The sequence below is a fragment of the Brienomyrus brachyistius genome, chromosome 5 (genome assembly GCF_023856365.1).
Source record: "Brienomyrus brachyistius isolate T26 chromosome 5, BBRACH_0.4, whole genome shotgun sequence".
Lineage (NCBI taxonomy): Eukaryota > Metazoa > Chordata > Actinopteri > Osteoglossiformes > Mormyridae > Brienomyrus > Brienomyrus brachyistius.
In genome coordinates, this window is record NC_064537.1 from 24474962 (window position 1) to 24501766 (window position 26805).

General features: G+C 42.8%; 1 protein-coding gene across 1 annotated transcript; it reads left to right on the forward strand.

The window, feature by feature from the left end:
* Positions 1-26360, forward strand: sbk1 (SH3 domain binding kinase 1). Its single transcript, XM_049015752.1, has 4 exons — positions 1-1155; positions 20469-20683; positions 21490-21692; positions 22781-26360. Exons 1-4 carry the CDS (start codon positions 1118-1120, stop codon positions 23588-23590), a joined length of 1266 nt encoding a protein of 421 aa, XP_048871709.1. The 5' UTR covers positions 1-1117; the 3' UTR covers positions 23591-26360.
* The last annotated feature ends 445 nt before the right edge of the window (positions 26361-26805 follow it).

Sequence of the window (26805 nt, forward strand, 5' to 3'; positions counted from 1 at the left end):
ACGAGCATCGCACCCCAGTTTTAAATGCCACTCCAGCTTCAGGCGCTAGGACCCAGTGCACGTGTACGCTTCATCACCGGGAGGTGGAGGCGATGAGACAATGAGAAGGGATGGAAATGAAATGCTGTAGTGAATGAAATGCGAATCAGCGGTGAATACTGGAATTAGTAACCCTGGGAAGGCTGGTAGGGACGCACGAAGGGGATTGCTATTCTGCAAACCGGAGAAACAATGCACCTGACCAAAAGAACATTATTTTAATAGTTTTTCCCGTTGAAAATGAATAACAAGACACAAAATTCCTAAATATCACTGGCATAATTTTTCACCCCAGTCGTTTCTTATGGTTTGCAGTTGTATTTTTTCCATTCATTTTATATTTTTTGCGCTGCAAATGCACGGATTTGAACTAGCAAGTGAAGTACTGAACTGCGGGTTACGGAAAAAGCATAAACGGATGTGAACGGCATGGTCGTATATTCAAATAAACTGACAAAGCCGCGAGATTGCGACACCAATCCAGTTTAATTCTGCTAAGCAATTACTTCCTCGGACCATTTTGATTTTGCACAACACAAGTTTTAATCTATGGAGATGAAGAAATAAAGAACTCCAAGGACCCTTCCATGGACGTCTAAGTCACCTGCTGGAAGTGACAGCGAGGAACTCCGGAGACCATCCGCAAACTGAACCTAATCGAGCAGAAGTACAAAGGGTCCCCATCAAGTGTACTGCACACCGAGGAGACGCTTATAATTTGGGAAGCACAATCCAGTTAAACGCTCATCACTTCCACTGGAGTCTTTTAAGCGGCACAACAACGTACGATATTGCAACAATTTATATATATATATATATATTTTTTTTATGGAAGAATCGCCGTCACATAGACGAGAAATTCGACACATGCATCAATTATCATAAACCCCACGTGTCTAAATATATACATTTTTTTTTATTTAGGCTTAAAATATTTTTTTTTTTGGATTACTGATACAGAATATATAGTAATTGAGTAGCTGTATATCTAGATTCCGTATAGATAATAGGCGTTGCATTGTCACCTGCCTGACTGGACCACCAGGTCAGTGAAAGGTGCACCAAGAGCGTCGGGTGGATGCAGGAACATGGAGGAGAAAAGCAGGTCGCCAGCAGGTGAGCGCATCTTCACTTGCTATTCCATTCATTCGTGTTAAATCGCCTTATGGGCCAATTCATATTTTTTCCTTCGCTTTATCACTGTTTGCCAACCAATTACACATATGACAGATCCAGATCATGTATGAAAAACCATTCTATTTAGACACTTTATTACGTTTTAATATCATTGCTTGATATGTATTCATTTCTAATGAAATATTTAATTCTCTCTACCTTAGCTGTCCATAATTCACCGAAGCCTCATTTATTAAATTACAACTCAGTGGCCCTTAAACCTACCCTATACTATGCAATTTTGCTTTGGTCCGCAACGTGCATGTTGTCGGCTGTTCGGAACCACTTTCCCACTAGAGACGCTTTCTCAAAATTCTGAGACATTTGCATGTTAACACAATGCCCACATTTTGTTTTTTGATTGTCCCATTAATGTGCTTTGTATGCATCCTATATCATTATTTTATACGGAGTGCAAGAGCTTTGTAATTAACCCACATAAAAGTAGCCCGGTGTTCCCTGCGCTTCGCATATTTTTATTTCGGTGATTTCAATGGTGTTTTAAAAGGCTTGGTTATCAGGGGTTTGGAGACTGGAGAAAGGTGAACTTCAAAACAATAGTTTTCGTATTCGTTATACAAGTAATGAGGCAAGATCCCTTATGAAGGTTACGAGCGTTTCAAATCACTTCCTTTCAACTCCTTTTAATGTGTTCACTTTGTAGCACTGTACCTAATGCAATGTTAACAGTTTAACAAACACAGGCCTAAGTACTTGGTCCTTGGTACTACATATACATATTACCAGTTTTCACTGTTAAATTACTGTTAAGTTTATAATAACTTATCCAGTTTACTTTTGGATTACCTCTGTGTATTTACAAAATATAAGCCGCTTGTTAACCCAGACCCTGTAATATGTCATGGACGTATTAAAACTATGTTTATTTTAAGATTTGCAAATCGTCATGGACCCTCCCATTTTGCTAAAAATCAGCTAGGGTAAAGTTTTTCCTGTAAATATATCGCCACTAGGGGGCCTCGTATCGAACCCCACGCAGATGTATTCTAAATTGTGGATGATTTCAATGTAGGGTGGCTTTTTAAAAAAAATCAGTCATTTCTAAACATAAATGCTTTACAAGATTGTGGGTTGTTTTTATGAATATGTGTTGGCTCAGTATTGGGGTAGTATCAATAATGAAAACACATGTAGCTTACAGATTTCGATAGCTTTCATTTGACATGCAGAATGTATTTTGCATGGTACATTTTTATAAACAAACAAACTGAAAAAATCCATATGAGAAAAATAAATAAATCTGACCCTTTTAAGCAAGACTGTAGATGGAAAAAAGGCACATTTGTATACATGGAAATACTTACGTGCTTCATGAATGCCTGTTAAGGATAGATAACAAAGGTTGCCCACTGCTGCTCCAGTTGCCAGAGGCTGGGCTTGGAATGTAGCTGAATGTGTCGAACAGGATCAGCGCACTTGCCTCATCCAATCCCTGGAATGCCGGCTGCATGTCAGATGTCTGGATACAGTCCATGATCTGCTGGAGACACATTCCTGGAAAGAGGATCAAGCAGGAGACATCAACAAAGAAGCTCACCTTTCCATTAATTTGTTTCTTGCTTGTTTATAAAATAGTAATATATAGTAATAATGCGAACATTCAATTATGCCAGAGAATTAAGTTCTGGTGAATCCAAACACATTTTTCTTTTTTAATAAAGGGTGTGTGTGGGGGGGGGGGGGGGAGGGTGATTTTTGGCTGAAATGTCACAGATTCTTATATTCAGAATAAGGCTTAGATTGATTCTCAGGTGGATCCGACTGATAGGTCAAATTCACACGGGCACTGTGCTCATGTCCTGTACTGGTGCTTCCAGACATCCGCAGTGTAATATTTGTTTATCTGTAAAACTCTGGATATTTTTCCCCCACAGTTACTGTGTATTTTTATGAATCCGCCCTCAGTGATATAATTCAGGAAACCCATTCTGTGAATAGGGCAAGCAGTCAGTAGGGACTAAGTCTGAATCCCTGTCAGTCACTGTCTCTGTTGCAGTGTCTCTAGGCACATTCCAGTGTTGGATTCTTCACTGCTTGAGGGGTGTGGATTTACAGCCCAGGCAGACATTCTAGAAAACAGTTTGTTGTTTTTTCGAAACTGTTTTTTTCTATTATCCTTGTTCATTTCTATAAAAGCAGCAACTAAGATATGATTATATACTCAGTCGTCTTTCATTTCTTTATTACTTATTGAGGTCAAGGTGACAGTTAGTCTGGTGCTTATCCCATGAAGCACAGGGTACAGGGCAGGGGTTCATTCTGAACAGAATGCCAGTTCATCTTATGCTTATAACAACAACAATAATATTAATATTAAGTAGAGATGGCAGAATATCATTTGTTCTGGTCCGATCCCAAAACTGATATTAAAATGCTGAGTGTCTATCGATAACGATACCAGTGTAGCATTTTTCCCCTTTATCAACTATTATGTATTAGATTAGATATTAGTAAATTTCATTTCAAATTAACATGACAAACTGTCTCCATTTAGTGTTGCAGCAAAAAAAGTCATGCTAGATTGTTACAGGAAGAAACGCGTGGCCAATATGATTCACACACATCTGATTCTTTGTTTTATTCAGTAATGATGTTCACAGAACAGAACAGAAATTGTGCAATTTGTTACCATGTAAAATATAATAAAGAAATCAATGATAAAAATGTCACAGTTTACCCCAAGTAACCATTCCTAGTGAAAAAGCACAAAACAGAGGTATAACAGAGAAAAAAAACTTTTAAGTAGCAATTAACCAATTGTACAGACATGTAGTCTGTACAAATTTTACTGTGTTCAGACATCAGCACTAGCCTTACATACATTGCACCCTGTAGTTTTGCATTTTTCTTCCTTCCGTGAAAAGTACAGTATTTCCACACATGCCGCCATGTTAGCTGTTCATGTATGATGTATGATGTACGTGTGCCGAACCGCTAACCGTCACGTGACCCTCGCTTCTGTTTATGGTATGTCGCATTAAGGCTACAAGCATTTTTGCAGTTTTTCAGGCTAGTTATGCCCCTGATGGAAAATCAAATTGGTTTCTTACTCCCCTGCCCCTCACCCCCCACCCCCATCCCAATATCCGATCCAGCATTTTTTGCCCATATCAGCCCGAATCCAATAGTGGGAATTGGATTAGTGCCATCTCTATATTATAATATTAATATTGAAATATTAATAATAGAGTGCATACCTGAATATATGCAATATTTCTTTTGAAAAATATTTTTATAGATATTTTATTCATATACACTATATGGCCGTGTAGACACGCCTATTAATTAGAGCAATGAATGAATGAATACATTTAATTAATTAATGAATACATGAATGAATGTTGCATTTATATAATGCTTTTCAAGACACCCAAAGTGCTTTACAGAACCAAAGGGGAGCCACTTCCTCCACCCCTGTGTAGCCCCCACCTGGATGAGGCAACGGCAGCCATTCCGCAGCAGTATGCTAACCACACAGTAGCGTGGTGAACGGGCAGGAGGAAATTCACCAATTAGATATGGGATGGTTAGGAGGCCAGATGTGATAGGGCCACGGTGGGCAATTTTAGCCACCCATTGCTGACACAGGTGTATTATTAAGCACGTAGCCATGCAATCTCTCTCAGTAGAATGGGTGGCTGTTGTACAATAGAGGTTAGTAACTTTCTACTTGGCACCATCATAAGATGCCATCGTTGCAAAAAGTCAGTTTGCCGCATTTCTGCCTTGCTAGAGCTGCCCTAGTCAACTGCAAGTGAAATGACTGTGAAGGTCAAAAATGTCTCGGAGCAAATTCAGATGTGAAATGTCACAGAAGCTCACAGAAAGGGACCTGATCGCCCAGTATACAACATCAATACCCAGCCTGAATGGCCATGAATCCCAGCATCAATGTTCCTCGGTCATATCTAATGAAAAACTTTACCAGAACAATAAAGGCTATTATGGCAACAATTGATTGACCAACTTCATATTAATACCCTTGGTTTCAGAATGAGATATTTGCAATTGGGTGTCTGCATGCTTTTGGGCATATGGCAAAACAGCTGTAGTACTGGGGTGCTGAAGTCAGTTGGACTGTGTGCCAGATTTTCCTCAAAAGTACCTCCTGGGGGCTGTACCTAGTCTTCAAAGATCCAAACCACCAGACAAATAGCTGCAATCCTTTTGCAATGCTATTATACATTGCAGTGCGTTAGTGTTCCATCCATCTTCTAACTGTTATCCAGTACAGAATCACAAGGTCTGGCCTGGAGAATTTCCCAGGTAGGACATAGAACATGGTAATACCCTGGATACGATGACAAAAGTGTTTGATAATGTGATTGTGAATCCCTGTAATAGGCATAGTAATTAGTAGTGAGATATACTTATGAATTAGGCAGCACAATGGATCAGTGGGCAGCCATCCTGCAGTCTAAAAACCAGCAGTTAGTCCAAGGCAGGGGTGTCCTATCCTATCCGCAAAGGGTCAGTGTGCATGCAGGTATAACCTTTAGGTCAGCTGTTCAAACCCAGGTGTGAGGACTCTTCAGCCAATCGGTCCTCTAATTAGGGAGTTGTAGTGAAAACCCGCACACACAGCGGCCCTTTCTGGATAAAATGGTTCACCCCTGCTTTAAGGTATGTGGGTGTGTCTGTGCCTGCATTCATGCTGTACTTATGTCCAGGGCTGGACTGGGATTGAAAATCGGTCCTGGACTTTGGGGTCCTCTTATGGTAAATTTTGCTGCATGGTGGGGGTCCTCACAATGAAAACAATAAATTTTGCTGGCTGATACACCCTAGCAGGAAAATATCCGGTATGCCAGCCCTGCTCCTGCCCGGTGCTGCCTGACTGGAATAAGCGATTTAAAAATGGTTGGATCTACTGGTGGTAGTGGAATCAGTGCAGCTTATTGATGTCTTGAGTTCTTTGTCTTTGGACTGATATATTACAGTATAGGTGATGCGTTGAGCAGTGGTGTGCTTGGGTGCGCTGCGATCGTGCTATGTATGATAAAGTCATTTTATTTACACCCCTCAAAAATGGTCCAAGCCAACAAGCAACCCCTGAATGAAACGCTTGTTTGGGAATTTTGATCAAATTTACAGATTAAATTACAGCAGGCACCTGCAGAAACGCCCGGAAAAACAAGCAGCGACATTGTGCTCCCTCAGCTGTTGTCCGTTGAGTTAATGCGAAAGCAAAATGTTACTGTTTTTATTTCTGCTACCTTGCGGACGCTGACAGTCCTTATCCGGTTTGTGTGTCTGCCACCCAACCAGAAATTTAAATCGTTAATCTGGTGAAATTTTCTTCATTATGAAGCATGTGAACGCAGGCTTGAGTCGTTAGGCCAGACAAGTACAAATGAACAAACGAAGACAAAAGACAATAGGCAGAGGAAGGTTTAATCATCTGCATGTTAATATGGTCTTTTCACAGATTGCTATGAAATTGCATTGCAGTTTAATAGGTTTAAAGTTGAAATCTTCGTTGCATTGTAATTACTCATCAATAGGTCTGTGCTTGGCTTGGAGATTTAGCTGGCTCTCGAGTTGAGTGTAATTATGTGTTTTTTGAATATTTGAAATAGATTGCAAGCCAGCTCTTCTATCCCACAAGGCTGTGCGGTCTGCGGCTGGATCAGAATGCATAAAATCCGGTCGGCCAGTGAATCGGCAGCTTCGTCTCATGCGAGCTGTATGACAAATCAGACATGATAACAGAGGGACCTATCAATTATTAAACTCGAACCATATCTGTAAGGCCTTTTAATAAGCAGGTCTCTTCAATAACTGAAGGAGAAGAAGACAATGTGATTAGTTCTAGGCTTTGGGGGCATTGATGGGCTGCACTGTTCGTAGAAATCAAATTAAGGTTCCGTGTTCCTGACTGCATGGCCAGGTGCGTTCAGCTGCACATCCGGCTGAGTCCCAGTGGTGCCCGGCACTGCACTGCTTTCGGCCCAAAAGAATCCCCCGGTGCATTGAGGTCTTTCCTGATCTTTCTCCCAGCCTCCCATGCTGCTGGCTGCCTGCCGCACGCCCTCAAATGCCTCCTAGCTTTGGCATCCCCAGAGCAGAGATTTGTTGTGCTAGGCTCATTAGCGCCCCCTTTGGGTGGCAGAGCCTGAGTGCTCGATGGGGCTCACAGTGTCTTGACAGGAATGTTTATAGGTTCAGGCCCTGTTCCCGTTACTTCATTACTTAATTGACTTTCCTGGAAGCCTTTTCCTTGAAAGTGCGTATCGGTGTCACGAGGCAGTTTAACACGACGTTTTGTTTTTCCAAGCATCCAGGGGAGTGACGAGAAGCCTACCCTGCTGATGTGTGTGAGTGTGATGAGAGAAACCATATTTTTAAAGAGGTTTTTTTGGTTAATCGGTCACTGTTAAAATAAATTACGGTCTGTTAATTAGCTTCCCAGCATGTCAACACTGCAGCAAACCAAGGATACATCCTGAAGCAGCGTGGTACAGGTCAGCGGCTGTCCATTATCTTTTTTGCCCACCAGAATTTTACGCTGGCCTTAACCTATTACCTCTGGGCCTGGATTTGCGTCTCAACGCAGTGCACATCTGCCTACATGAAATGGCGCTCAGAAAGTGCATCCATTCGGTAAACACTCACGGATTTAAAACTGGACTGTGGAAGCATATTAGACTGCCTTTTTACAGCCATCGTATGTATATTTTTGAGTGCGGGTCCATTGTCTTATTCTCTGGCCCATATCCATAGCTAGGGGCATTGTAAGAGATGCTTTGTTAAATTGATGTTAGGCAGCGTTGAGCACGCCATTGTATGATGGGACTGGGGAAGGAAGATTGCTCATAACTCTCAACCATATTAGCATGCCGTTTGTTTCCGAGCGCTTTGCTGACATGTACTTGTTCACAGTTGAGTGCTTTCACTTTCAACAGATAGGACATGAAGTAATAGTGCTGACCAGGGCCATACCCATAACTCTCTGTCTTGGGACTTGACCGCCTTCCCGGAAATTTAGGGTGTATATTCCCACCTCGGATGGGAGACTCACATTAACACAACAAATGCCGTCTGCTTGCGAGGGTCACCGGATATGACAGCAGACTGACATCCATCTGGCTTAATGCATGCACAGAAATTAGAGCCTGAGAACATCCTAACATGGGTATTACGGTTACTGTAGTTGGACAGTTTTGTGTTGCTATATTGATTATGTGTTTTTGAAATTTGATTTTCTCAAATGATTATGTTTCACAACCCTATGACTATGAAAAGTCCCTTCCAGAAAACCTTATGTATTGGTCCAGTTCCCAAGAAGAGACCAGTACTATTGACATCCCTGATGAAGATGTTCGGGAAGGTGGTCTTCCAAGATTCCAGAGCATTACTGAAAGGCTTTCCGAAACGGATTAGAATTAGCATACAGCACATGCATGGATGTGGGAGATGCTAGTCTACTTGTACTTGGGCAGGTCAAGCAGCGTCATGAGGTTTATCTTCTCTGACATCTTCAGTGTGAATATCAACATCCAGCTTTCCCTGTTTGGGGAGAAGCTGAGAGAGATGCAGCTTGTGGTTGTCTACATCACCCATTACCACAGCGACAATCCATCCACAACACAGGGACGGGCCCAGGGACAACACTGTCACCATCCCCGTTTATTCTTTACGCTGCAGATTTCAGGTACATCACTGGCTCATGCCGTCTTACAAACTTCACTCATGGTCCTGCGATTGTAAGAAGTGAAAATAAGAAGAGGGATGCGAAAGTACGGTTGGGGGATGTAAGAAAAATGACCTGCAGTTCTGTGTCGGAAAGTTGAAAGAGCTGGTGCTGACTTCGGGTGGGATGAGGAGCCAGTGATCCCTGTCACCATCCAAGGAGAGTGTGTGGAAATGGTACAGTGCTGTAATTACTTTGGTATCTACTTCAATGCCAGGTCAGACTGACAGGGCAGCATGGAGGGAGGCGAGAAGAAAGTGCGGCGTGATGTTTCAGAGGAGCCTGAAGTCTTTGAGCATCTGCAGCAAACTGCTACACAGGCGTTACGAGTCAAATTGTGGCCACTGTCATGTTCTGCTGTTTGCTGGGGGGGGTCACTGCAAAGCGAAGGAGGCTGGTAAGACTTCAGAGGAAAGCTAGCTGTGTCATACAGCGGAGTCTGGGTTTCTTTGATGAGGTGGTGGAGGGAAGAACGGTGTCCAAATTGTGCTCCAATCGCGGTAATGAGGTCCCCACCCTCTCAAAAGAGAGCTGGTACGCATTCAGCCGCAGGCTCATCTCCCCGAGATGCACGACTGAGCACATCAGGTGCTCCTTTTCGCCTACAGCTATTTGTTTGTTCGATATTTCCAGCCTCCATATCCCTAACCCCACCCAGCTCAGAGCAAACCAACCCAACCCTCTTTAACTCACTCATCTCTGTACTGTTTGACCTACACTAAATTACATACCCTCTGTGGTTACAAAACACACTTTTACAACCTGTACTCTACTATACACTTTCTGTTTATTTATTATTCATGCCTTTATTTTGGGGGGCTTTTTGTTAAAAGATATTCATTTTTAATGCTGGTGGGCAACAAAGAAATCCTACCGGGGGGGGAGAATCAGTGAAGTTCCACCTGATCTTATCTTATTTTTCCACGTGAAAGTGGGACATAATTTCATAATGGTGCAGTGCCCTAAATTTTTTTTTAATTTAAGTTGTTAATATTAACATGATTTACAGTGATTTATGGTTACATTCAAAAGCCAATTGTAATGACATTATAGCTACTGCTGTTATGATTATTATTGTATTCTTATTATTATATCTGTCTTGCACTTTAAAAAACTTTAACAATGAACACAACAAGCTGACTCACATGATAAGAATTTTTTTATATGTCAGAAGGTTACAGAAATTTTTTTGGAAAGCTGTGATGAATAAAGAGACACTGGACAATGATCCGTTTTAAGGTCTTTCATACATGTACAACATATAGGGGTCACCAATAGGCTAATGGTCTATCACCCTCCAGGGGCTTCAGCCAGTGACTCTAAAAGTGGAAACATGTAGGAGCAAAAACGCCATGGATGATATAGGCATAGGATTCGTAACTACTTGGGTCTGGGCTTTACCCCGATGAAGACAAACCTTAACAGTCAGCTTCCCCAATCCTCAACACACATAAACGCAAATCATTCTTTTGTATATGTGTAGAATATGCGACGGGTAATGTTGCCTCTCAGACGGCAGCTCACATTTCATACTGAAAAGCCAGTGAAGAATTAACATCATAAGGAAAAAGACTGACTATTGTTAAATAATGTTTTTGACAGTATGTGACAAACATGACTCCTCTTGTCTCTGTTCAAAGGGTCAAAGCCCGATGTTGACTAGAGAAAGTAAATGCATGAGAGCCATTATTACAAACAAACCAAAAAAAAACCATCAGAGCAGTTAAAGGAGTCCAGTAGGGGTCTAGCTAATTGGGGGGTGTGTAGACAGGTGGTACTCAGAGATGCCTATCATTTCTGGAAATGTGAATCGAGTGTGTGTGAAATGTTGCCAGGATGTTCATACTCATAATTACCACGATGGCAACCTTTCATTTGCTGGGAGAGAAGAGGGGGCAGTTGAAGAGGCTATGGGTGAAGGGTAAAGATTGTCACGATATGAGTCTCTGCGATGGCAATTAGTCTCAAAGAGCCAAACTTTTTCTAAACTAATGGCCTGGCCGCGTGCTGTCTTTGTTCATTTTGCCTGGTCTGTGCCATCATCCGCGGTCAGAATATTGCTGATATTACTCAATACATTGCTATTGGTTTTTATTTATTTGTAGCACACATTCAGTACCCAAAACTTGTTTATCCGTTCAGTTTTCACGCTAATTAAATTTTCTCCACAGCATAGTATCTGTTGGGCTGCAAGGCAGAAACAGCAGCATTATTCTGATTAGAAGTCAGCTTGTGATGAATAAGACACTGGTTCCGTGACCTCATCCCTGCATGTGACATCCATGCCCTCCCATTATCTTGTACAAAGAAATTCTGCAGCATCTTCCTGGGTGTTATGAAAACAGATCATATACTCTATTGCTGATGTACTCTAATTAAAGATATTTCTTCTATTTCTCTGACTTGTTTCATTAGAAGGTTGAAATCCTGGCAACAAATAAGTGTATTTGCAATGGTTGATTACTTGATACGGTGCTAATTTACTGCGCAGCATTCGAATTATGTAAGGTGCAAACAACTATGCGCAATGTCAACACGATGATTTCACAAACGCCAGCTAGATGCATTATGTGTATTAGCTTTGTTAAAAAATAATTAGCTTGTTCTCTGTTCCTTGTTCCCTTGACCAGAAAGCATATTATAGCATATTGTAGCATATTGTAATTTGAATGAAAATTCTGCAGAAAGAATATCTTTTATCAATTATTAGGATTACAGATCCCTCTGGGTATAAGCGTCTATCCAAACAGAGCAAAATGCAAATCAGATTATCAGTCCCCCCACCCTCCCACCCCCATGTCTCCTTTACATTTACTGAAACTCACTTTGCCAATTAGGATCTTTTAAAAATTCTCCCGGCAAAGCACCCTTCAAAGGTACTCTTACCAATTGTGATGACTCTGCTGCATCAACAGTGATGCCTTTGAAGTCAGCCTCTGCTGTTCATGGTTGCAGATATTCAGGAAGTCTGCAATTTCGCAGTTCATTCTGGTTTGACAATCGTGGAATGACAAAAGCATGGGGAAACTACTATTTTTTTAAATGAAAAATTAAGCCTTGATCTGGGAACTAAAATAATGGTACACAAGCAACAAACTGACTGCTTCCTATACTTGCACTGAATTTTTTAACGCAGTACCTGTGAGCTACTGCCGTGTGGAGTCGTGTCGTTCTTGCTGCCTAAAAAACAGTAGAAGAAAACTAACCAGTCTATGAAGACCCAGTTTTGGTTGACCTAATCCACTTACAGATCAATGCAGAATTCCGAGTTGCAAAGTGCTCGTGGCACAGCCTGAACCCTAAAGGAACCGGCTGATGCAGTCTCGAGCTTTGGGTTGGTCTACCACTGATCAATACTTGTAAGATTGGAAAGAAGGGTAGTCTAGCAGTTGCAATAGACTATGGGACATGTGTCTGGGACCATTGATTTTTAGATTGTGAGTAGCCAGGAGAATATGTGTAGGGATTTGTGCTTTGACAGGGTGCTTAAAATATTTTTATTAGACCAAATAAAGTGAAACAATAATGGATTTAACACAATTCAATTTTAAAGCGCTCGAGTGAAAGATGCAGTCTTGAGAATATTTTCTTTCCTGCATACTCATCCCATGAATAAATTACAGGAATTTGAAATTATGGGGAAAAACATGCCAACTTTGGGGCCAGGGGATGAAATTTGACTTGCAGAAAAACAACACAGAGTTTTTGAACACAATGTGTGATTTCATGACTCGTGAAGAAAGTTATGGCGCTGAGATCAAAGTACAAGGTAGCAGGGTTAAGCCAAACCGAAGGATGTAGTTACTCAGCCTTGGAACAAAAAACGAGGAAGAGGCCCTTTGCTACAAGCACATCAAGCTTAAATGCAGTCGACATGAACCCCGTACCTCCCAGTTTTCTCCAAGGCCTCCTCCAGCAGATCTTTCAACCCATTCAGCTGACCTTATAAAGTTCTGAACAATTAGTCCACTTGTGGCCAGTTGTGTTTTGTTAACTGGGTTACCTTTGGGTACAGGACTGGTGATTAATCAACTTCCCTGCAAACTTCCCAGATGACTTCTGTTACAGCCCAGTTCTACAGTATTATAACGTGTTCAGTACAGCTGGGACTCTGTACTTGATCCTAAGGAATAGGTAGCTATGTTTCCAAGTGCTGCTCATATCAAGCATGCAAAGATCGTACTCATGGTCTCGGCAAGAGTGGTCTTTCTAACAAGCCTTCCAGAAATGAACTTGGGACACAATGGATCATTGGACTGGTCTCCATTGGCGAGGATGCAATCTTTGTATCCATGGTATGTGGGCCAGGGCAAGAATGGAATCCAGGGACTTTTACCATCCTCCATAATTCTGTTCTTAGTATTGGAACTGGTCTTTGGAAAGTGACATAAAATGGCTCCACGAGAACACAAGTGAGGTCAAGTATGCATATTGAGAAACACCTTCTATTATAATTGCGAGTTAGTCAGTGGACTAGTAGTCTGACATGGCAGAGCCCTTTGGGTGACCTTTTGGTACCTCCTTCAGTGCAGCTCCAATAGCGCCTACCCCCATTCCAAGTATTACAGTTCTCTTTTATGGGGATTTTTTTTTTTTTTTTACTTTACTGCATCGTTTTACATCATCTTGAAAGGACACTTGTCTAAAGGACCAATATTCTTCACACAGTGAGGAGGCTTTTTAGTTGTGGTTCTATTAAATCATTGAAACCAGATGGTTATGTACTTTTCAGGTTGAGTACTTGTCGTATGCTACTGCACTTTGTTTTATTGATCTCTTTTGTGGGACTGTTCCATTCCAATTACTGTAAAAAATAGACTGGATAAAATGTACCTCTTTGTGGGTTCTTTTTGAGTTTCAGTCCTTTCAGTCCTTTGCACTTTCTATTTGCCCTCTTAGTATACAATAAGTAGCTTAGCAACCCAACAAAATGGCCGACTCCTAATTAGTGAGTTCTTTTTTTTTACAGGGGAAGAGACAGAAATTTTGGAAAGAGGACAGGTCATCTCTAGGGTCTTTGAAGACCGGCTATGACAATGAGGAACTGTAGGCTGGGGTTATGGATGGGGAAAAGGATAGACTGAAGTTAGAGATTACGTTTCATTCATTTCTGAGTGATGTGTCTGAGATTTCTCCAGATTTTATTTTTATTACTCCTATTGAATCCAAGAGGACAGTTTAACTCTTGGACTAAGGATAGCAGAAGACTGCATGTATACATTAACTGTTTGGAAAAATACCAGGTCTAGGTGAAGTTTGCTTTGCTGCATGCTCACACGTTGTCAGATGCATGCAAGTTTCTTCCTAATACTTCATAACACCTCTGTGTCCTTGATGTGAATTTTGATTGCCTTTCTAATCCCAGGATTCCATCTGTTTTCTGGCTAAGCATGCTGCCGAGTTGCAGCCTTGCCCCATGTTCAGTGGCTGTAGCCAAGAAGGCTTATCAGGTATCTCTGTCCTTGTTTATAGTCCAAGGTCATACCACAGGCATGAACCGTAGGCTAAGGTCAGTGGAAGAACAACTGCCTATATTCACATCCTGAGAATTCCCGTACTCCTCCCATGGAATTAGCATGACTGTTACAGACACGTGGGAGAAAATTTTAATCAATAGCAAAGTAGCAAACAAGCGGGAGAAATTAAACAGGTTTCAGACTGAATGGCCCAGAGGAGACATGATGCAGCAAAGGGTACCACACTGTGAAATTATTTCTAATCTGCCCTTCCCAAGGCACCTTCAGAATAATTTCCGGGTAATAAATATGTAGATGTTAATCAGCTTCTCAGAGTGTGAAGTCTTTCGTGGAAAACACCTGGGATGCCTTTGGCAAAACAGCATTTAAAATCGACGTACTTTCTGCTTCGTATTTTGTAATATTTATGTCCTTTTTGGAATATACCCCCGATGAGACAGGAAGCAAACTAAGGAAGTGAAACAAATTTTATTTGTATGTAAATAAGCAGTATCTCTAAAGGTGAAATAAAAATCATTGAATTTAATAGGTGTTTAATGTAATGTGCTGTTGTTCTGTGAGCACAAAAAGCATTTTGTGTTTTCAACCATATACAAGTGTGATTGAAAACCAAAACGATATTCCAGATGGAAATGGATGGCTTTCAAATGTGAAAGAGAAGATTTCTTTTGTCTTTGTTTTTTATTATTGCAAGCCATCCTTGAATTTTGTGTAAGTTTGTTTTGGATGATTGATACCTTTGAAGCGTTGCATTGTGTTGGATTGCAGTTAGCAATCGAAAAAATTAGTGAAGTCAACCAAACTTTTTCAAGTTCATAGACAAATCCAATCTCTCGAAATTTTAAGTTTAAAATAAGAGAGTACATATTGCTGATATACAAGGCCAAGAAAATATCATATCTTTTGACTTTTTTTACTGCAAGCCATCCTCCATTTTGTGTAAGTTTGTTGTGGATGATTTATACATTTGAAGCGTTGCGTTGTGTTGGATTGCAGTTGGCAATCAACAAAATTAGCGAAGTCAACCAAAAGTTCCAAGTTCATAGACGAATGCCAGCCACGTTAAAGGAAGTCTAATCTCTCGCGATTTTAAGTTTAAAATAAGAGAGTGCAAGTCGTTGATACACAAGGCCAAGAAAACATCACTGGTGACCATAGCTTTACAGAAGCTCGATCATCCGCAATTGGTTTGGCGCGCTTCCCTGCACAGAGAAGGCTGTGAGTTGAAATACGTTACAATGCACAGCTGCTTAGCCGACAGCTCTGTCCTTGGGAGTAATGATACCCCAAAATGAGAAAGAGATCATAATGGCGACTCCAGTCTGGGGCATAAAGAAGCTACTCCATTAATCCATTAGCGTGGAATGAGTCAGAAAGCGAAATCTGATTATTACTCTCTTGAGAATGCACCTGTCTTTCCCCCCTGATTCTTACATGTGGACTCAGACGCCTGAGTACATGCACCTGCTGCTCTGTTCAGAGAAAAAATTGGTCCAAGGAACAACATTTGTCTTCCACCTGTCAGGGTTCGTTCCCTATATGTAACTTCTTTCAATTGAAGGCCTGGTTGGGTGTAAATTTGCTCGTATATTTCATACTGTACATGGTTTCGCTGCATTTTTTTCCGATTTCCTCATGATTGTAACGATCGAACCTTCTGTAATTAGTCTTCTTTTCATCTGAAGCAAGAACCGTTTGTGAATATTGATGCATTTTTAAAGCAAAGCTTATGCTCGAAGGTCACTTTTTCATGGAAATCTCTTGTTTTTTTTATACTGAAAGGAGTAATTACTTGTCTTTTTGTATGTGTACTAGTTTCATGAAAAACGTTATCCATTTTCGTACGAGGATTGATGGTAAATGTGTCTAATATGCATCTAAAGATTTCAGATCAGTAAGGAAGGTGATTTTTTTCACAAGTATGCTGGTCTTCTGAATGTAGGAAAGAAGGCAAGCAATGATGTCAAAATAGCATTCAAAAATGGAATTACACTTTTTTTCACATTACAGATAAGGTGGTGACAGAAAGATCCCAGAAATACCTTCCCAAATATTCTGCACTTCAAAATAACCCATCATTTACATCATGATCTGAATACATCTGTTTGTGAATGGAGAAATACAATTAGCATCAGTAAATAAAGGAAATTAAATTATAGCATAAAGGTCAATTAAATACCATGTGATACTGGTCCAAAGGAAGGCGCTGTCTGTTCAGATAATTGCTGGTGTTACGCAGAGGCAAAACACGCATATTCTGTCACGATTCTTAGGAAAGACACAGAGAACCAGAAGTATGGTTATTTCTGGTATGGCTCAAGAGTGCGAAGCAGACCATTGGTCCCTTCACATTGATACTGGGATGCCTGACAAGCGCCGACTGCTGTAGCCTGCAAAACACATCTGCTTCACAGCATGCTGTCCGTCAGTCATGTAAGATTCTCAGCTATTCACAGGTGGAGAGTCGGTGTCTATATACCTGCAGTTTTACCCAATACAATTTCATAGAAAGTGTCAAAATGTGTGTAATATCTGAACGCACAAGAGTAGTATTTTCTGTCCGCGTCGCAAAAAAATAATAATCTGACTACTTGTGAATGGTAAAAATTAGGATATAAGACTGGATCTCTGTGTTAAATAATTTAAAAAAACCTCTATGTTTCACTGCATTTAATTTTATCATTAGGTAGTGCAAAATGAAACAAACAAATAAATAAATTGCTGTGCATTTTTTTTATATATGTACTGCTACGTTTTTGACAAGGATAAATGCAGTCTAGATATTGCTTAGAACTGCTTAGAGTTTTATCCTTCATTGTCACAGTAAAACCTGCCTTCTCTAAGCCCAGTGACTGAGACGGTGACCACTTTTAAAAAAACAAATTTCTTCCTGTTTCTGTTTGAGCATATACACTGTCTTTATGTTAGATGTGTATTGATCACTTGAATTTTATTGAATGGAAGTTTTATTAGACTTCATATCATCCGTAATATCTTCTTCTGGTATCCCTCACCCTGCCCCCCCACCTCTCAACATCGGTTTTAAAAAGGTCACCTGCCGTTTGGTTGAATGTATGCTGACTGGCTCCTGTAACGAGATGATGCCATGTTCACAGTGAGGAGTGTGCAGAATTTATTCAAAAGAATTAGCACCCCTTCCCCCCCCCCACTGCTCAAATCAAGCCATACAGGTTGTAGTGAATTAGTCGGGTTCTCAGTGCCATTCTGCTCCTGTACCCTGGGATTCAGGGTAATCACAGCAGAAGGGGATTGTGGGAGAGTGTTCCATAAGTCAGAAGTACTGATTGAAGCCAGTTTAAAGACCCTTTCGCTTGCTTCTTTGAACACCATGGTGTGGATCACCAGGAATCATCAGGTATCTGGGGTGATGGTGGTGATTTAGTAAGCGTGTACAGGGCTTTGAAGATCTCCTGCAGGGCCACAGGAGATTAAACTCGATTGCCAGTGAATAGGACTGTGGTAGTGTGCGAACACACAAATGGGTAACGATGTCGAACAAGTACTAAAGGCATGACGTTGACAGAGCAGACATATTAACGCAATCTTTGGTTGGCTTTTATCATGAAACTATATGCAAAAATATATTAAATTCATCCATTTCCATAAATACACATACACAGTGAATGATCATGGAAAGCAACAAGGCTTGGAGCAAGGGACACACACATACACACACACACACACACACACACACACACACACACACAGACCTGTACTCATATGTTTGTGGGGACTGTCTATTCATTTCCTTGGAAAATCCCTAATCCCATCTATAACAAGCTTAACCATAAGTAACTAAACAAAATACAAATCTTTTTTGGCTCTAGTCACATATTTTTATGAAATCGAATCTCCCCTTTTGGAACTGAAAAATGTAAACAAAAAAAAACAGGTTTTTATTGTATTGTGGGGACCTGATGCGGGAGCCTTTCTGTTTATCGGTGCAGTTCCCAAATTAGGCCGACATGCTCGGGCTCATATTGAAGGCCTGGTTTCTGACAAGAGCCCAGCTTCGGAAACCCAGCATCCTCTGAGGCTCTGACAGCGACACAAATTATGGCTGTTTTCATGGCAACAGGATTGCTGTTGAAAAGCCACACCAATGTCAGATTGCCCAAAGAAGGTGACCAATTTCATTGGTTATATTTCACTCGCTACATATAAATAGAAGTACCTGACTGTCCAGGAATAGAGGTATCTTCAGTGGCAGTTTGACATGTTTAAACCACCCCTTCAATGTTCTAAAATAAGGTGGATGGGTACTTCAGATTAGGGATGTTCAGGCTTTACCTGAAACACTGTTGGTTCTGAATGAACGAATGAGGAAAACTATGTTCAATTCACAGACGCACAGACAATAGTGAAACTGGCTAATAGTCTATTAGGCAAGCCAGTCAATGGGAGACTCTTGGCAATGGGCCCCTCAGAGCGAAAGACCGGGCTGGTTCTTTTGCGCGGCTTTCAGAGCTTCCTGTGACCTTAGAATGCTGTTTATTTATCTCCTCCGATGGGGGTGTAAGACACGCCTTTCAGCATCCAAAATCCATTGGAAATGCAGTCATTAATATCAAAACAACCTCAAGGTTTCAGGGGTAAATCGAACCGCACACTCCCTTCATGCCTTGAGCTCCATACAGAGTAGGCAGTCATTAAAAATACATGAATGAGGGGTCTTGTTCAGTCACATTTCTTGTGCAAACATGAATTTTTGGTTTATTTATGCATTTACCCTCTTAAAAGGGCAACTGTGCTTTTTACTACTGTATGCTAACTGCATTTGCATCTGCAATCCCCGGCATCTGGTCTTCATAACAGTGTATGTATAATAGTATAACTATCTACTGATCTGCTCTTTCCAGCTATTGCCTTCAAGCAGAAGACAATCCATTCATCACCCAACCGCTTATCCTGCTCGGAGTCACGGGGGGGTTCACACTGGACTGGATCCCAGTCCGTCTCGGAGTGCATTTACTCTCGCACTACGGGCAGTTCATAAGTACCAGTTGTCCTAACTGTAAGTCTTTGGAAAAAACCAGAGCACCCCGTGACAAGGCTGTCAGCTTTGGTCAGCTGGCTGAACTGACATTTTCAATTCAAGACACACACGCATGCACATTTACTTGCATGTATCTGTGTGTGTTATTACCTTGCAAATAGTCTGTATGGTTTGAAACCTCCTTCTGCGCTTCTTCTGTAGCTAATTTTAGGTTTATAATGGAATAATATATTTTTGCCCTAAGATTTCTTATGCGAGCTTGACAATCTGAAAGCGTGAGTGTCACCCCAGATGCGTGAGAGTCGGCAATCCTGCTGTGATGTGGGCAGATTTGCAAACTCCACACACGGAGCCTCCAAACCTGCGTGAGGTGACAGGATGGGCCGCAACACCGCACATCTCCCCTAGCAGAACGCAGTCGGAACCCTTGAGCTCGCCAGAAACCTAAGCAGGACATCACCATAGGCGCCGCATCACTGCAGCCCTCCCATCCTCAGAGCGATTATCATGTCTGTTCGTCCTTTATTCTGCTCAAACACCGTTTAAGCGCGTTTGTGAAAGGAAATTGGGTGGCGTGTTTCTTCGGAGGTGATACTCCCACTTTTACCTGCTGCGTAGCGACAGTGATTTTTATGTTGAACGCGTCATGTTGCTCTGCATGAAGCCTCGTAGGAGAGGCAGAGCGGTGACATGTATGCTGCTAAAGTCTGCCATGTGTATATCCGCCTCGTGCTGGAGAGGACTGTGATATTTTTAAACATGAGAAACCAGGTCATTTACATTTTATTTTTAACATGAAGAGGTGTTCTGTATACAACTGATATTGATAGCTTTAAATCGTACTGTAGATATGGTTGCTTTCAGATGTTTGTTTCTTGTTTTGTCAATTTTTAAAAAGCTCGATTGTATTTATTTTGCCATCATGTAAAATTTTTGTAAAATCACTTACGGGGGTTTGTACTATAATATTCTTAGCGTGTTGAGTATGAGCAAGATGGCTGCCAGAGGTTTGGGGGCAAATGGTCGTCTTTTTTCTTTTCCGCAGTGCCAAGGTGACCCTGTACCCGGCCGAAGGAGGTGGCTGTGCGGGGGGCTCACCCATTGGGAAGATGGGCTGCTGTGGGGTACCTGTGGAGGACATGCAAGCCCTAGCCATCAACTCGCTGTCCAGCGCCGACATCCACAAGCACTACGAGCACATCCGCGAGCTGGGAAAGGGCACGTACGGCAAGGTGGACCTGGTGGCTCACCGCACACAGGGTAGGTGTGGCCTCGTGGGGAACAGGCAATGGCTCTTCTGCCTTTCCTGTTCCATAAAAATGGGGAAGCCTCATTATACTGAATTATGGTCAGTGTATATATATACTGTAATGTGTTCTCCATTGATTTAAGAGGACGGGCAGGGTGGCGCACATAGTGTGTGATAACTCGTCACCTGTGCGCTGAATCCTTAGCGGAATGGATAGCGACAGGATGGAGGCCGCTATGGCGTGTGCGGGGAAAGAATGATGAGCATGGCTGACGGGAGCCGAACTGCTGTCACGCTGCGTTAGTGCGTGAGGCGCACCATGCCAGCACCGCTTATGAACAGCTGCCTACTTCATTAGCTGCTGCAAATAAGCCACAGACAACCCAAGGAGCAGCTGACAGGGGAGCATATTCCAGCCTCCCCCCATCCCGGTTCCTAGAATCAGATGGGTGGGAAGTCTGCAAGAATGCTAGTTTTTTATTCCTCAAGAAAACCGAGGCAGGGTGTCTACTGACCAGTAGGGGGTGCAGCGCTTAAGGATACGGTCCCTCTGATTCTGCCCTTGAGCAAGGCACTCAAACCAAATTGTTTCAGCCGAAAATCCAGCTCTGTTAATAGGTATGTTTCTGAGGTGCTTCGAGGACAGCGCATAGGTTAAACGTTTAAATACCGTTTAATACGGAACTTGACACATCTATGACTTTTTAAATTTACATATGCTAAGTGTGGTCAAAAGAGCCTTTGGGGTAATATTTCGAGACTGCGTTTTTCAGCATTAACCTTGCTGTTGGGTGTGTATGTGTGTGTGGTTTTTCAGGAACAAAACTGGCGCTGAAATTTGTCAACAAGAACAAGACGAAGCTGAAGAGCTTCCTGCGCGAGTACACCATCACAAACAACCTCAGCTGTAGCCCGTTCATCATCAACGTGCTTGACGTGCTCTTTGAGACAGAGGACAGCTACGTCTTCGGCCAGGAGTACGCGCCCGCCGGGGACCTCTTCGACATCATTCCCCCGCAGGTATCTGTCGGTGAGAGCTTATCTGCTGACACCTAGACCATGGTATCTCTGTAGAAGGGCCGTTTCATACCTTAGCTTAACAGGCATTCACAGATCTGGACTTTATCTTGGAATGAAAGTCTGTTTATTAGATAGCTTTGTAATTGGGGTCATTGTGACGTGCGGCCATTTCCCGTAGAGCTCAGCCAGCTCCGCCAAATGTGTGGTTATTATAACTTAATCAATTCACTTAATATCGTTAGGGGTGGGGATTCTCTGTATATCAATTATTGATCCATGCCAGTAATAATGGGAAATCCATCCATCCATCCTTGTAAAGTCAAGACAATGATGGAGCAGTAATATAACAGTATAATAGCCTACTTAGACTCTTTGGTTTTATTATTTTCAATACTTGGACATGGTCATCAAATTATGTGTAACAATATGCAGTGCTGTGCAAAAGAAAACTATGCTTGAATGATCTTTTTGTTGTAAAACTATGATTTCATATCTGCCAAAGGGTGTTAGCTTAGCCATTTAAAAACCTCTCCTAAAGTGACCTGGTATTTTACCACTAACATACCATGTTTATCTAATCAGTACCTCATCAAGTTATTTAACTGATTGAGTTAAATATGGTGAAAGGTAACGAATACATGGAATGGCTGGGGTGCCCCTGAGGAGAGGTTTGGGAATTGAATTTCCTTAGGAACGTTTCGGAGAACAGAAGAAATTCTTGCTATTTTTTTGTAGCGGTGCCGTTCATGTGCATATATTCTCATGTTAAATCGTGTCTTTCCCTCAGCAAATATATACTTACTACATAGATAAATAGCTTGAAACATTTTCTTTGAAGACTTTTGTGCAGTACTGTGTATTTGTGAGTTTGGAGTCCATCCAAAGCAGCTTAAGACCCACGACAGGGGATCAGCCGAGACGGGAGGCCGGTCCGTGGCAGTGCGGACACACACGCACATTCACAGCCGCTCGCTACGGGCAGGGTGAAAGAAGCCGCTTCACCAATCCGCAAATGGCTACCCTGTCACTGTCAAAATGAGGCTGCGCTGAATGTCATGTGACTGAAAAATTGCCCCTCTGTGCTTCAGGTGGGCCTTCCCGAGGAGATGGTGAAGCGCTGCATCCAGCAGCTGGGTCTCGCCCTGGACTTCATGCACAGCAAGAGCCTGGTGCACCGCGACGTCAAACCCGAGAACGTGCTCCTCTTCGACCGCGAGTGCCGGCGCGTCAAGCTGGCCGACTTTGGCATGACGCGGCGCGTCGGCTGCCGGGTGAAGCGCATCAGCGGCACCATCCCCTACACGGCTCCTGAGGTGTGCCAGGCCAGCCGTACCGAGGGCTTTCTGGTGGACTGCAGCCTGGACATCTGGGCCTTCGGGGTGCTCATCTTCTGCATGCTGACCGGCAACTTCCCCTGGGAGGCGGCTCTTCCGTCCGACGCCTTCTACGACGAGTTCCTGCGCTGGCAGCGCGGCCCCTGCCGCCCGGGTGTCTTCCCGTCGCAGTGGCGGCGCTTTACGGACGACGCGCTGCGCATGTTCCAGCGGCTGCTCGCCGTCGAGCCCGAGAAGCGCTGCTCCGTCAAGGACGTGTTCCACTTCATCAAGTATGAGCTGATGAGCGCCCTCCGGAGGCGCACTTCCTGCCGGGGCAAGAGGGCTGAACGTACTGTGCCAGCTGGCCCCAGCGGTTCCACGGGCCCTCGGCCCGGCCTCCGGCACCCCGAGACCTCCACGCCGCCCTCCACTGCCTGCCTACGACCGGCGCCTCTTAAACGCAGTGTCCCGTCAGATCCCAGCTCCGCCCGATCCGACTCCGGGTTGCACCAGTCCCCTGGGAGGCAAGAAAAGGGAAAAGGCCAGATGGTGATGGCCACGGCAATCGAGATCTGCGTGTGATGGACATACCAGGCCACACGTTCTAACCTCCAGCCCTATAAGCCCCAACACCCCCCGCCCCGGAAACCCGTAGTCATCCCAACGGCTGGCCTCTCTATCACTTACGCCGGAGAGATCAGTTTTTTACATTCAGTTTTAAACCTTTCCCTTCAAGGACAAGATGGAAAAAAAAGTATTTATCGTGCACAACTTCCCAAGGTTACGCGAAGCTGGTATCGGACTCATTTGGTTTTAAAAGGGCTTTGCGTCTGAAGTATGACAGGCAGAGTATAATATCTCACGATACCGTTTGCACAACAGCGAGCTCGGGGTTGGCGGCATGCCATTCCTTACCCCGCTTTATTGTGACCCTCTCCTCCTCCTTTGCCCGGGATCGACCACGCCTGCTGATTTCCTGCAAAGTGCTGATCAAAGGGAACCTTTAAAGAACTCATGTCTAGACTTCGTTAGAGAGTTTTCCTCCGTGTTCCCTGAAGAGGCCCGGATCTGCCTACTGTTGTTTGTCAGGATCTGCGAGGGCCAGTGATCCCAGGGGCACGTCGACCCGAATCGAGCTCCCGACATCCGCAGACTGCGGATTAACCAACTGCCGAGAGGGACTTTTGTACAAGAAAATGCAGTCGAAGCCGAAACGTTCCGAGGAGACGCGAGGCTGGAACCCTGAAGTAGCACACTCGAAATGGCTCCTTTTTTCTTAAGTGCGTTTTCAAACCGTGTCTTATGTATGCCCAAGGAGCAGGGCTGAGGAAAAAGACTGTGTGATAATGTAAAAGTAATCTCAGGACTGCACTCAGGGGCAGACTTCCTGTTCTAGAGTTTTTCTACGTAGCCTTTTGAAGTTCTACCTTCATTTAATTACTCTCCGAGAAAGGAAATGGGCTCTCAGACGCCCCTCGTTCAGCGAGTAGCCTTGGTACGCGAGCCCCATTGCCGTAGAAGTGGTGCTGAAGGTTCACATCTTCCAATATAGAAAGTATGTGTCAGTCTTGTAAACATTACACTGGAAACAGCTTCCCTCTGCTGCTTCTCTTCTGTTAAAAAACAGGTCGTTTTTTTGTGTGTGCGTGCGTGTTCACGCGTGTGTTTGCGCGAGAGAGCGTGAATGAGGTGTGAGGAACGGACTCCCTTTTAGTAATTGAAGACTTCGACATGAACGGTGAAGCACAATCTATTAGAGTAGGGACCGATGTTGCATAGAGTTGCCATTGTTTTACATCATCAGTCCACTGCCTGCTCACCGCTTCCCGAAATAACAAAAGCACATCAAGCTGCCATGTGCTCCAAGCGAGCAGCATCAGCTGCCTTCGGCGCTGATTATTTGCGACACTTTGTGCTAAATTGTCCACCCGTCTATTGATCAAATGTTTTTTTTTTTTTTTTTTAAAGATTCTGTCATTGTGAATGTTTTCATCTCGTACATCTACTTATAACATTTTCCATCTTTTCCATTTACGTTTGAGGGTATCTCTGTGGTCGGCTGCATCATATCAATCCCCAGTAGCATATTCGGTAGTATAGCTACAGTTTCATACTTAGAATATACAGGTAGAAATTCTTCGTAAGTCATATCTGACATTTAGAATTTAACTGACTGCTCACTGGCCAGCTTTCAATTGGAAATTTTTTGGAATTTCACCCACTCGGTAGTAGAACCTTCCCAGCATGCACCGGAAAGATGATCTAGAGCACCTCGTCCCATGAATTCTCTGCCGGAATCTATTTAGAAGTAGAACACGTGGGTAGCTTGAAATGGGGTGGGGGGTCTAAGGCTAAGGGGCTGCTGTTTAGAAAACTGTACTGTATGTAGCAAAAAATAGGACAGAACTGAAAACATTTTTTTCTAGTAGACAGGAACCTTAATGCAAGGTTGTGATTGGACAAGAAGCAATTGGATTTATTGTATGTCGATTTTGTGCCATTAGCTGTCTCATACGAGCTTTAGGGCTGTGAAGCGCACTGGCTCATGTCGTAGCGGCTCTCATCACACATTTCACTCTATGAGTAATCAACCATTCATCAGCCAGACCAGATGATACCTGCAACTACATCTTGGAGAGTCCTCAGCAAAATCACTCCAGGCTTCAATCTGAGTATCTCAGCCACTACTTCACCCTGCAGTCTGCAGATCACTGATTTCAGCCTCACATTGTAGCATAAAAACATATAGCGTAACGCCAAACCACAAGAGCAGGATGTGAAGTTTACACAGAAAATGGCACACACTGAAATGTGACGTGTTCCAGTAAACGTAGACTATTGAAACTTGCGAGTATGTTTTTAGCATCTCTTCTTAGGTCTTTAAGAGACAAAAAGGGTTTGTTTTCATCCGTTTCATCGCGTCCTGCCACATTTTCACTCTGCATGGCTTCCGTAGTTTTATTTTGCCCCATCGACACAAACACAGTATTGTAGGTCAGCTGCTCTTGTCCAATCACGTTCACGCAGGATTTTAGGAATAGTGACTATTTCTGCCTTAGGGCTTTATGTTTTCAAATAGTGCAATAATGTAGATGACAGAAGTAGTTGAACTATGCTACTGTTTACCTCAGTTGTCCTACTTGTACCAGCTCAGCTTGTTTTTCTCCCTTTGTATGAATATCTATGATGTATATAATGGACATTTACTCTGCCCATCCGCACATATTACAAAAAAATCTCTAAGTCTCTTAGCCTAAGAATTCAAATTTGTGTACTGTACTTGAATATAAGTGTCATTTTTCCTTACTCTATGTGTCAATCGAAAAAGACCAGAATTAAAGCTGATATTTAAAAAGTGAGTTTTGCCTCCCCCAAACTTTTTATAATATCGTGTTACGAGAATTCACTCTCTGTTTTAGATCAAGAGGCCCCTGCAGTTATATCTTGCAAACTTTCTGTGTGAAAGTACGCTTTGGATTCACCGATCCCATCTTTGGATGTTCCCAGGATATCCATTATTAATCAGATTTCTCCTTCAGAAGCAGCTGTCTGCAGAATCTCTAACGTTGCTGCCTTCACTGACAGTTGCTTCCTAGTTGTACATGTGTATTTGCATTTCGACAGCATTTTAAAGTCTGCCACCGAAGTAACAGTAGTGTTTGCCAACATGTTAAGGTTGACTGTATATGACAGGTGGCCCTCCAAGCAGCTAAACAGATGTTTCACCATGTATTGTTGCTGCCAATGACAATATGAGGCTCAAACCTTGCGTGAGGTCTCTCTCTGCCCTTGACTGC